Here is a 13233-nt window from a genome sequence, read left to right on the forward strand (position 1 = left end):
CTTGACCAGACGCTTACCTTGAAGTTGGACGTCGCTCTGTGTGCTTGAGTGGAAATTCTGTTCTGTATTTATGTCGGGCCTATTCCTAGTTAGAAGTCCTAATCATGTTTACAAATAAAAAGTGAACAATGATCCGTTATGGATCTTCTTGCACACCAAGCATCGTCTGCAACGTCGCAAAAGCATCTTTAACAGCTCGCGCCCTGTCCCAGACGGTGAACGTGCCTTCAAAGGGTTGCGGGCTCTTCCGCGAACTCATCCCAACCACCACCGAGGTTTCGTACCGTAGATGGCCAGTACTTGGCCGCTGAATGCGAAACCGGTCAGCCCATTATGAATAATAAGGACAGCCTGGATTAAGTGACATCTGGACCGTATCCAATATTCGCTGAGTATTCGGTAGTGACGCCGTTGAGTCTCTTGCACCTTGGAGCCACGGTACATCACGTGACCGAGGACTCGTCGCTTGAACATCTTGGGCGGTGCCGCGTCTATGTCGAAGGGTGATGATCCGCAACTCTGGAGAAATCACTACACCACACTAAAGTACAGTACCGCCACATCGACTTGTTACACCCACATGTAAGGTCTGCACTGTCGCACACATACTCGTGTCTATGTAGACAACAACTAATTCGTCGCGCGTAGTGCACATTCAATACTGTAGTTTCAATTTGTGAGCGCGCATTAGTAAAATACGCTGTGTGAGCGTTGATGGTACATATACCATGATTTAGCTTATGTCCAAATAAGTGAGTGAATTTTCCATCTACGTGACGCGTACGCGGGTAGCAACGGCCAGCTTGCAGAGATATCAACGCATGATTGATAACGCGTTCTGGGGGTTTGTTCAGCCAAAAGGAGATTGGTTTGAATACTCGGACACGATGCGTTTAGCTGAAGAACAGGTCAAGGTACGTCGTGGAGTAGGCACCGATGGTTCGCTCCAAACGAAGTTCGCGGCAGACCGCGAAGCACCGGTGGAGGCCGAGCCCATATTACAGCTCATCAACAGTCCCGTCGCTGACATGTTTACGACTGGGGAGCCAGCCGAATCGTCGCTGGTACCCGTGTTTGGTCGACGGTCGTTTGTGGATGATATTTGCTTTGGCGGCAAGGATTTCGACAGCTGTCTGGCGACGCTGAGCTGATTGATGGCAAGATTTGCACAGTGAGCTTGCGGTCATCACCGAGCTTTCGTTTTCAGCGAGCAAGCGGGGCATGCAGTCGCTCCTTGGAGTGGTTAATTATTACATCCGCTTTATCCAAGACTTTGCTGTCTACGGTGCGGCGCTGTCCAGCTGAAGGATGAAGACTTTGTCGCTGAAGGTGGCCTTTCTGTGGCACGTCGTTCCGTCGAGAAATTGAAGGCGAGTGTTTCACATGCACCCATCCTCAGGCACTTCGATCGGTCGAAAGAAGTTCATGTCATGCTCTTTGCGAATGAATGGGCGTTGAGCACGACGCTTATGCAAGGTACCAAGGTCGTCCAAAGCCAACCATTGGCTGATGACATTGCTTTTCTATAGGTGACTTATAGTTTTAATATTTAACTCAAGCTTAGCCTACCTATAAATATACTCAGCTTACAGCCTACCCTAAATTGTTTTTTTTGTCACCTCGCTCCCTTTAAGTAAAAAGGGACCTGTGAACTGCCGTTCACTGAGAGTTTGTAAACGCTCGGAAGCCAACTTCCTCTAGTGCAAGGTGCTGTGTGACCCCGTTATCCTTGATAGCACTCGTAATCAATCCACGCCAAAGCGGGTCGACTACCTGAACCTCTCTAAGATTTGTTGCCTTGGATATGAACAACATTTCCCATCCGAACGGCTCACAGCTCGAGTTGGTTCAAAAGATGGCACGCATCTTCGAGATGGAGGCCCTGCAGAGCCTGGTGGTGTCAACACCGGCCGCGCAGCTCGAGCGCGTCAATGTGTTTGACGCTTACGAGCAGGGTCTCATCGCGCATGTGCGGGAGAACCTGCAGGCTCCGGCGGTGGAAGCGAATCCATCTCACCCGAAGCCAATTCGGCTGAAGGTTAAGCCGTATGAAGGGAAGGAAGGCGAGAGCCTTCACTTCTGGGTCCGAGAAGTAGAGCTCGCTATGGACGCGGCTCTGATCTCGACCGAGCAACTTCGTGTTGCCTTTGCACTCTCCAACCTTAGCGGCCGTGCTAAGGGTTGGGTGTACACATCCCCTGGATGTCACATCCTGGGCTCAGCTGTGTGAACAGCTCCGAGCTGCGTTCCTCCCGGCGAACTTCGAGTACCGCCAGCGCTCGCGATTCCTCTCGTGCAAGCAAGGGAGGCGTGAGCTGCATGAGTACGTCCATAAAATACGGGAGCTCACGGCGTCCCTAGTGGGACACCCACTCAATGAATAAATCAAGATGACTGTGTTCATGGACGGCCTTTGAGTGGGCCCCGCACGCACTCAGCTGTTCCGGGTGCAGTCAAACACCCTTGAAGAGGCGATTCAAGCGACTCTCCAAAAAGGGTACAGTCATCGCTAGGCACGTACGCCGGCCTCAGCGTGGCCTGGGAGTTCCTTGTCGGCTCCCGGTCGAACGAGCCCCAACGGACCAGTTCTCATTGGAACTCGGCTCCGCCGAACAGCGTGACATCCGCTGCTTCGGCTGCGGGAAGATGGGCCACTTCAAGCGCGACTGTCCCGCGGAAAGACTCCGCAGACGATCTTTCCCCAAGCCCGTCCTCAAGGGTCGCTGGCAGAAGCCAGGATCTCGGGGGCAGGGGAACGCTCGGAAACCAGTAGGGGCGGGGCGCTTTACTGGGGGAAGAACTAAGTCTTCTTGATGGGTGCGCGGGTGGCGCATACCACGGGTACTTAGCCCCTGAGAGTATTCGCACCCTCGCAATCGGTGAAGAGCAGCGGCGGGTTGCTCGTAGTACACGGAATGTGTACGGGGATACGATCATCCCTTCAGAATCTAGATCGATTCTGGGGCATCGAGGAATTGTCGCACGCCGCCAGACAGTTGCTCGTAATAGCAACAAGTTGTCCGATGTTTTGAGAGAAAGCAAGGGCAACGGGACAGTATCAGAGCGACCGGCTGACGGGAAGGTCGTCACTGTCCCCAACGTCCAAGTGGATCTGGCCGTCAAGCTTGAAGACTTTGACAGCCTCGAAGAGTTCACTGTTCTCGACATGGATCCATACGATATGATCCTGGGCATGCCCTGGCTGAGAAGCACGAGCCCTGGATCGGCTAACGAGACAAGGCAATCGGTGCCAGCCGCCCTGCGCAGCCCGACAGAGCATTGGTGAGTCATGTTCCCACCTCTGTCAGAACCCAGGGCGCTCGCAAGGGTTGTCGGGGGACCAAAGCGTCCGGCAGATGCTTGGGAGTCGTCGACGTATATGACGACTCCAAGGATGTTTTGATGGTGGCAGCGCCCAGAGGAGGCTCTGGCTAAGTGGGTAACTTGGTTTCACAAGCGGGTAACTTAGTTCCGCAGACAGCTGCAGCTATCACGAACTTTGACGATAGCGTGTTCCGGGTGGGTAACAGAGTTCCACACACGGTCGCCCAGACCTTAACTGAAGAGGAAGACGTCGAATACGCTTCCTGTGTGGGTAACATAGTGCCACACGCGATCGCCCAGACCTTAACTGAAGAGGAAGGCGTTGAACACGCTTCCTGTGTGGGTACAACAGTACCACACGAGGCCACGAGTGCCTCGGATGTCGTAGCGACGACATCCCCAGACGTGGGTAGCAAAACTCCACGTCACGGTCGCCGTCGACGACGACGTCGCTTCAAGCGACTCGGAGTCCAGTGCCCGGGCTCCTCCGACAAGGCCGGTGGAAGAGTGTTATCGCATCTTCGATGGCGAGACCGGCTTACTCGTCAAGGCATCAGGTGTCCACTTGGAGCCGTTGCCAGAGGTTGCAGAGATACCGAACCTCGAGGAAATGACGGCCGAGTCTTTCCTGGACAACCTCAAGGCTGGGGAGATTGCCGAGATGGTGCTCATTAGACCAGATGCCACTCGGGAGAAGTTGAACTACTCCTCTGTCTTGGACGAGCACGTCCTAGAAGGTTTGAGCAAGCAGCGTCAGACGCGCTTGGGCTCTGAGTATCTTAAGGACCCCCAGGAATCCAATGAAACAATAGGTATCGGAGTATGCGGACGTGGTGAGCAAACATCCACCGACCCAACTCCCACCGGATCGAGACGTACGGCATGAGATTGATCTCGTGCCTGGCACAAAGTATTGTGTCACGAGGTAATGGCTTGATGCCTTCTTCGCTGCTAAAGCGAAGGCAAGCATGGTGCGGCAGTCGAAGTCCCCGCACTCGATGCCAGCATTCTGCGTTCGGAACCCGAACGGAAAGTGCCGTCTAGTTCATGCTTATAACAAGCTGAACAACGCGATGGTGCCGGCCCAAACACCAATCCCACGAAAGGACGTGTTGTTAAACAACATGGCAGGAAGCGTACAGTAAAGTGCGCTGGATTTGGTAGACGGATACTACCAGATCTTGATGCGTGAGAGCGACATCCCACTCACCGCGGTGGGCACTCCAAGCGGCATGCTTTGGGAGTGGCTCGTCATGCCGCAGGGCTTGTCTAACACTCCGGCGGCATTTCAATAGCCTCGTGACGCAATTGTTCAGGCCACTGCACGCCTTCGTACAGACGTACTTCGACGACATATTCGTCCATAGCCGTGCCGAGGGACGCAAGACGGCCATGGAGGTGCTTCTGGGCACCTCCGTCGAGTGTTGGACGTGATGCGAGCGAGCAGGCTTTACGTCAACATCGACAAGTGCGTCTTCGCGTCATCAGAGATTAAGGTTCTCGGTTGCTTCGTAAGAAACGTGGGCGTTCGGGCTGACCCAGACAAGGTCAGGGACATAGCAGCATGGCCAACGCCCCGATTCCAGAAGGATCTTCGAAAAAGGTTGGGCTTGACTAACTATCTTCACAAGTACAGTGCAGGGTACGGGGGCCTCGCTAAGCCCTTGTCGGTCCTCCTTCAGAAGGACGTCGACTGGCGCTGGGAGCAAGAGCACCAGGATGCTTTTGACAGCATCAAGGCCAGCCTCCCAGAGGCTCCTGTCCTGGCCCTGCCGGACGAGACGAAGCCGTTTAGCGTCGTCTGCGATGCGTCCAATTACGCCATCGGGTGTGCACTGCTGCAGGTCAACACGGCTGGACATGAACGAGTCATCTCGTTCCAGTTCAGGCAGGTCAAAGCCGCCAAACGGAACTACCCTGTCCACGACAAGGAGCTCCTGGCAATGAAATATTCCCTTGTGAAGTTTCGTGTTCACCTTCAGGGCTCCCGGCCCTTCGTGATCTACACAGACCACGCATCCTTGAGGACGGCGACTAACTCGCCTCACCTCTCCCAAAGGATGGCGAGGTGGCTGTCCTTCTTCGCGGAGTACAACTTCCGCGTCGAGTACAAGCCGGGCAAACTCAACGTGATTGCGGACGCCCTCAATCGGCGTCCTGACTACAAGTTGGCCCACATCACACGGGTGACAACGGATCTATATGAGCGGATATGCATGGCGTATCGAGACGATGAGGCTGTCGCGCCTATCGTCAAGTTCCTCACGGCAGGAACGAGCGCGAAGTCCGACTGGCTCTCGTCGCGACAGCGCTCACGGCTCCACCGATATGAGTTGAAGGATGGCCTCCTCTATTACAGGGTGGAACCCTATGAACCTCCACGGATGGCCGTACCCAACGACGAGGATCTGAAGCTTGATACCCTCGCGGAGGCGCACAATGCGCCCTCCAGCCGCCACTTGGGTCGCGATAAGACCTTTCGGTCGGTCTATCAGGCCTACAGGTGGGCCCACATGTATAAGTGGGTGGCACGATACGTGAAGACATTTGAAGCATGTCAGCGGGTCAAACCCGCAGGGCACTCTTCGGCTCCACTACAAAGCCTGCCCGTACCGGCTGACTGTTGGAAGTTGATGAGTCTTGACTTCATATTTGGCCTTCCCGCCGACGGACACGGCAACACCGGAATTTTGGTGTTCGTGTGTCGCCTGAGCAAGATGTACCATCTTGCTTCGGGTCCCGTCACTGTTACGGGCGGCAAACCGGAAGGTTGCTCGTCGATAGGGTGTTCGCTATCACAGTCTCCCGGAGACGATTGGCTCGGACCGAGACCCGCGGTTCACGACTGCATTTTGAGCAACGCTGTTTCCTTTACTTGGAACTCGTCTGCAGATGTTCACTGCGGATCATCCGCAGACAGACGGCCAGACAAAGCGCGTCAATCGAGTGCTCGAGGACACTCTGCGCAGTGTGTGCGCAGCAGCACCACGTACGTGGTCGACGCAGCTTCCAGTTGTTGCGTTTGCGCTCAGCAACGCGGTGCACGCGTCCACGGGGTTCACGCCGTTCTACTTGAACAGCTCTCGTCACCCCAGAGTGCCTCTCACGCTTCGAGGAGACACTGACCCCTCCATGCTAAGTGAGGGAGAGGCTCGGAAAGCCCTTCCCCCCAACCCTTGGGTGTGAGACCAGTTTCGCAGCGGAAACAAGTGGAATCCGTTTTGGATACCAAGCTGAGCATTATCAGCAGGGTCCGCGATGCAATAGCGGCGGCCCAGAATAGACAAAAGGAGTACTCCGACAAACATGGAAGAGGAAACTGAAGTGTATTTAAAGTGGGGGAGTTAGTGTTACTAGCCACGAGGAACCTACCTCTTGACACTGTCAGCTCTGTCGGCAGCAACAAGCTGAAGCACCGCTTCATCGGACCATTTGCAGTCCTGGCCAGACATGGTGCGTCGTACACCATCGCCCTCCCTAAGTCAATGACGGCGCACCCGACGTTCTATTTTGGACGCCTTAAGCGGTACTTTGATCCCGCAGTGGTTGCGGGCTCGCAGACCCACCTTGGCCCAGCTCCTCGAAGCGAGAGCCGACCACAGACGTCGAGGAAGGGCGTCGGGAGCAGGCACCCAAGCCCTTGGTCTGAACGGCAAGGTTGCGGTCACGACTGTACGCAGGAGGGGCTCCGTACGAACGGAACCCGGAGCCATACGCCGAGTACGTTGAGTACGCCGGGTACGCACCATACGCGTACGTCGGGTAGTGCGTCGAAGGCGTCCCCGGACGTGGCAACAGACGATCCGTCGGATCATGCGGAAGGCCTCGTCCAGATCGGACGAAGAGGCCCGGCGATCCACCCGCAGATGCAGGCTCGCGAACTCACGCTCCAACAGGTCCAGGCGGGCCGCAAGACGAGCGAGATCGCCCTGATTCCCGGTCTGGGCGGGAGCATCACCGCCAGTCCTAAGGCCAAGTGCAATCTCAAGCACGAGGACGCGTTGACGAAGGCAGTCAACCTAGGGCCCTACGTCGGACCAACAGGAGAAGCGCTCGGTCAAGAGTAGCGTCCGGGAGGCGCCGAGTACTCGTACTCGTACGAGGACATCTCTGCCCCTGCTTGACCGGAATGGAGAAGTCCACTTCCACGTGGAGCGGATCCTCCAGGAGCAACGGCGTCGCGGTAAGCGACAGCTCCTCGTGAAGTGGAGGGGTTATGCCCACACCGAGAACTCGTGGGAGCCGATTGAACGACTCCTGATTGACTGCCCGAAAGGTGTCGCAATCTGGGAACAGAAGCGGCGGCAGCTTCATAAGTAGTCCGGGGCTTCTTTCCCGAACGGGGTACGGACGTTGAAGACACTCCTTACCCGCGCTCATCGTGAGCGCTAGAAGCCGCACGCTTCAGGGTGTCCCTTGGCAGCATGCGCTTGCTGGAAAATTGAACACGAAGATCACGGTGGTCCAGGATGCGGGACAGCAGCTGATCTTCATGGAGTTCCTGTAACTCAGTGGGTGAGTACTTGAGAGACTCCACCCAAGCCCAGAACATGTCCTCACGAGAACGCCAGGTGGGGCATTTCTCGGGCAGAACCCAGATGTACCCCCAAAGAGGATAGAGACCACCCCGGTTCTCGGGCTTCTTACGACACGTAGTGAAGGCGTTAAGAGGGATGCAGTGTGGCGCGAGAAGCACGCACCGAGCCGCCTCCAAGTTGTCAACAAACAACTGTTCCTTCTGGGCAAGAGTACGTTCGTAAATGCCCCTAGAGGTGTGGCCGCCCACAAGGCCACGAGGAGCGACGAGAAGCTCCAGGAAGAGGTCAGCCCCAGAGCTCTCCTTGGGAGGCCAATACCCTCTTGAGTTGATGGCAGCTCCCTGGCTGACGGGTGCCACCACCGAGCCCCCACGCGAACGCTGGGCAGCTTGTAAGTTCTCCTGCTTCTGGTCGAGGTCATTAGTGATCTCCCGGGGCTCCAAAATAGCACCCTCCTCCTCATCCTATTTCTCCTCCTTCTCATCCTCTTCACCCGAGGAGTCGAAGAGGCCCCGATGGGGGTACCGAGTCTCCTTCTCCTCGCGGAGTGGAGACTCCGAAGCCATACGCTTCTTAAAGGGCTTGGCGCCTTCGGCTTTCGCGGCCTTAGCACGAGCAAGTTACTCGTCAAGCGAGAGACGGTTGCCAGGCTTACCCTCCTCGTCGACACCAGCTTTGGGAGTGCCCTTAGCCTTGACGGCCGTTATCTCAGAGCGCACCGACGTCCTGGGACTTTGATCACCGTGATCACTAGCGAGCGACGGCACGCTGTCGTCTTTGTGCTCGCTGGGCACTGAGATGTGCCCTCCCGTAGAGCTCACAGGAGCATCGTGCGTGCTTCCGGACTCGGCTTCGTCCTCACTGCTGAGTCGAACTGACGTTCAGCGAACCGAGGGTTCGGACGGCTGTCTGGGGAGGCCGAGGGCGACGGACTGCGGCGCTTGCTCGTTCTCTTGGCCACAGCCGCGTCACCCGTTGAGCCGATCTCTTCGGAGGCCACCTTAGTAGCCTCCTGGAGTGCCAAGCTTTTGCCGTGAGAATTAGTGCTCTTGGCTTGCGCCTTTCCGGCAGCAGCCCTGGAGCGTGTCTTCGCACCGCTCTTCGCAGTGCCACGAGTCATGACAAACAGTCGAAGCGAAGACCAAGAAGAGGAGCGCACAGACTGCTGCTCGAGGCTTTAACTGTGAAGTGAGCCTCAGCCGCGCTCGCGCTGCCAAGTCGATGTTTTTCGACTTTGAGAATTAATAAAATTTTGTGACGTACACTTCTTCATTCTGATTGGTCGGTAAACCGAGCCTAAGTGGTAACGGGGTACGTAGCCCTAAGTGTACCCCTAGTTACATGAAGTGTGACACGTCATACTTCGGGATGTTTGGTACAAAGTACCAAGGTTGTCCGAGGCCAACCATTGGCGACTACTTGTTTGTATATTTAACTCAAGCTTAGCCTACCTATAAATATACTCAGCTTAAACCCTCCCTTTAATTGGTCACCTCGCTCCCTTTAAGTAAAAAGAGACCTGTGGACTGCCGCTCACTGAGAGTTTGTATACTCTCGGAAACCAACTTCCTCTACTGTGTGACCCCGTCACAATCATCGTACAATTTTAGCAAGGATGTCTTCATCTTTGGTGGATGGGTGCATAATATTATTTGTGAAAAGGAACTTTTAAAATGAGTATCCGATTCGAAACGGTTATGACAGGGTAAACGAAATCGCTGGACTAGCACGGGACTCTGGATAAAATCCAGAGAACGTGTGCAAAATTATCCCCCTTCTGTGACATCACCTTCTTTTCCCGCTTAGGTACGGGTGCAACATTTTAGCACCTTTTCTCTTATTCCTATGGTTACTTTGTTCTGTGCCGTCGTTGGTGTGGCTGGGAGCACGTTCCCTGTGGACATTAACGAGAGCAAGTCAGTGGGGCACTTGAAGAAAGCGATCAAGGCGAAGAAGATGTTCCAGTTTCCTGCCGATGAGCTGCAGCTCTTCCTGGCAAAGGCGGCGGGCAACGCATGGCTGTCGAGCCTCACTGAAGATGTGAAGAAGCTGAAGAAGGGCGAGAAGACTGCTCTCGTCAAATCTCTAACGCAAGAAGAAATGGAGCTGCAGGGAGAGGATCCGACTTCTGAGTGTCTGGAAGGCATGGATCCCCCGAAAGTGAAACAGATTCACGTGCTGGTGGTGGTTCCGGAGCAAGATGGTACTATCTCAAACGATATGTCTGCAGTGACAACGCCACTGACAGTAGAGCAAGTGGAGATGTCAATGAATAAGGTTCTCAGGGAACGAGATGAGAAGGCGTCTGCGTATTCGTTTTCGATCTGAATACTGCGATGGAAGAGCGAATTGTCAAGAAGATGCGCTTGACCGAAAATATTCCTGATGTGAAGGAGCCAGTCGATACTTCCATCGCCGGTTATTCGTGGATTCCAAAAATCGTGGAGAGCGAGGAAAGTCAAAGGGCTGGGTACATGGCGTACCTGAAGCAGCATTTAAAGACGCTGATAGATCGAGGAGACTTCTTGTTAGATGACATTACGGGCGATAAATCAGTTCTTAACATCGTGGACCCAAGACTCCCGTTTGCTATGAAAGGCACAGCTGATGTATTGCTCATCAATCGAACAGCGAAGAACCCACTGATTAAGCTGGCTGGGGTCAGCTTGGTGATCGAGCTCAAGAAGAAAGTCGAACCGGGCCATGTTCCTCAAGCAATTGGTCAAATTGTGAGCTGCAGCATGAAGGCGCCTCTCAATTGCTATCCGCTGAGTTTGTTGACGGATTTAAACGACCACTGGCATTTCTCTTGGTTTAGCGACAAGCACGTTTTGACCCAAGTTACGTTGAAGTATCCAAAGAACGCGTTCAGATTTATCGAGGCAGCTGTACTGAGACGAACGGAGTCTGCCCCACCTCCTCCGTCATTCATGCCTGGATCTTTCAAGACAATCAAGGTTGATGACTTCTTGCCCCAGCCGGTTGATGCTCGTGCAGAGGAGATGATGGAACGATACGAGTTGATGGCAGATGTGGTGGAACCAGAGTTTCTCATGGCGAGGCGGGATGGATTATGCGCGACAGTTAGTCCAGTCGATGCCTATGTACTCTTACATGTATACGTAGTTCGTTGTTTCGATCTTTACGTAGCACTATCGTGAAATGAACTTTTATCGCTGTGTTGTATGTGCCAATGCTTGCCTAGGACTAGGTAATCACATGAGCAATCCCAAGAGTGCATGAATGCAGCGCAGAAGCGCTACTACCAGCGCACACGCGAAGCGCGCAAAAAAGCAATTGTGAATTTCCGACCAAATTCGCGTTATGCTCTTACAAAATGAGGTCGAAATAACATGAAATTTGTATTTTGAGTGACTCACTAAATAGGCACCTCCTTTCCCGCTTAGGTACGGGTGATACATTTTTAAGAAATTCACATTCCAGAATCCATCGGCTCGTGTAGAGATGGTGAAGCTTTTCTGTTCTATTGTTGGTGTGGCGGGAAGCGCGTTCTCCGTGGAAGTAGACGAAGGCAAAACTGTGGATGACTTGAAGGAAGCGATCAAGGCGAAGAAGGCCAACGACTTCAAAGAGGTTGATGCAGACAAGCTGCAGCTCTTCCTGGCAAAGAAGGACGAGGGTCGCGGTCCGTGGCTGACTGAAGAAGAAGTGAAAAAGGATGTGATTGATACGACTGGTCTGAAGCTGCTGGGAGCGGCACGAGCAAGGCTACGACGTGTGGGGTTGTCGGATGTGGATGTCGGTGGAGTGGATGAAGACGAAGAAGTAGAAGGGAGGGGTCCTGTGAACGTGCTGGTGGTGGTTCCGGAGCAAGACGGTACTATCTCAAAAGAGATGTTTGCAGCGACAACGCCACTGACTCTAGAGCAAGTGGAGATGTCAATGAATAAGGTCCTCAGGGAACGAGATGAGAAGGCGTCTGCGTATTCGTTTTCTGATCTGAATACTGCGATGGAAGAGCAAATTGTCAAGAAGATGCGCTTGACCGAAAATATTCCTGATGTCAAGGAGCCTGTCGATACTTCCATCGCCGGTTATTCGTGGATTCCAAAAATCGTGGAGAGCGAGGAAAGTCAAAGGGCTGGGTACATGGCGTACTTGCAGCAGCATTTGAAGACGCTGATGGATCGAGGAGACTTCTTGTTGGATGACATTGCGGGCGATAAATCAGTTCTTAACATCGTGGACCTAAGACTTCCGTTTGCTATGAAAGGCACAGCTGATGTATTGCTCATCAATCGAACATCGAAGAACCCACTGATTAAGCTGGCTGGGGTCAGCTTGGTGATCGAGCTTAAGAAGAAAGTCGAACCGGGCCATGTTCCTCAAGCAATGTGTCAACTTGTGAGCTGCAGCATGAAGGCGCCTCTCAATTGCTATCCGCTGAGTTTGGTGACGGATTTAAACGACCACTGGCATTTCTCTTGGTTCAGCGACAAGCACGTTCTGACCCAACTTACGTTAAGGTATCCGAAGAACGCGTTCAGATTTATCGAGGCAGCTGTACTGAGACGAACGGAGTCTGCCCCACCTCCTCCGTCATTCATGCCTGGATCTTTCAAGATAATAAAGGTTGATGACTTCTTGCCCCAGCCGGTTGATGCTCGTGCAGAGGAGATGATGAAACGATACGAGTTGATGGCAGATGTGGTGGAACCAGAGTTTCTCATGGCGAGGCGGATGGATTACGCGCGACAGTTAGTCCAGTCGATGCCTATGTACTCTTACATGTATACGTAGTTCGTCGTTTCGATCTTAACGAGTCACTATCGTGAATGAACTTTTATCGTTGTGCTGTATGTGCCAATGCTTGCCTAGGACTACCAGCTTTTAACTTTTCTATCCTGATAAATATAAAATTAATAATAAACAAAAATGGAGATGAGCAATACCAAGAGTGCATGAATGCAGCGCAGAAGCGCTACTACCAGCGCACACGCGAAGCGCGCAAAAAAGCTATTGTGAATTTTCGACCAAATTCGCGTTATGCTCTTACAAAATGAGGTCGAAATAACATGAAATTTGTATTTTGAGTGACTCAAAATAGGCCCCTTCTGTGACATCACCTTCTTTTCCCGCTTAGGTACGGGTGCACGCGTGAAGGTCTGAATTCGAATGACGAACACAAGAAATTCTCTCATTCCAGAATCCATCGGCTCGTACGAGCGAGGCTACGACGGGTGGGGTTGTCGGATGTGGATGTCGGTGGAGTGGATGAAGACGAAGAAGCAAAGAGAAGGGCTCTGAACATCTTGGTGGGGGTAGCTCCGTGGTGGTTTGACATTTGCTCGGCAAGAGGTAAGAAGTGAAAGTGGAAATATATTCTCCAGGAGGAGTTTTTTGGTGGATT

At 53.4% G+C, this 13233-nt stretch overlaps 1 protein-coding gene and 1 pseudogene across 1 annotated transcript; both read left to right on the plus strand.

Moving 5' to 3' along the window:
* Nucleotides 1-9707: 9707 nt before the first annotated feature.
* Nucleotides 9708-10985, plus strand: PITG_23086 (annotated as a pseudogene; the record flags this gene model as incomplete).
* Nucleotides 10986-11327: 342 nt separating this feature from the next.
* On the plus strand, nucleotides 11328-12623 carry PITG_23087 (Crinkler (CRN) family protein; the record flags this gene model as incomplete). Its single annotated transcript, XM_002897108.1, has 1 exon — nucleotides 11328-12623. The coding sequence occupies one exon, from the start codon at nucleotides 11328-11330 to the stop codon at nucleotides 12621-12623; it is 1296 nt and encodes a 431-aa protein (XP_002897154.1).
* Between the last annotated feature and the right edge of the window lie 610 nt (nucleotides 12624-13233).

This window comes from Phytophthora infestans, genomic scaffold (assembly GCF_000142945.1).
Source record: "Phytophthora infestans T30-4 supercont1.48 genomic scaffold, whole genome shotgun sequence".
NCBI lineage: Eukaryota > Oomycota > Peronosporomycetes > Peronosporales > Peronosporaceae > Phytophthora > Phytophthora infestans.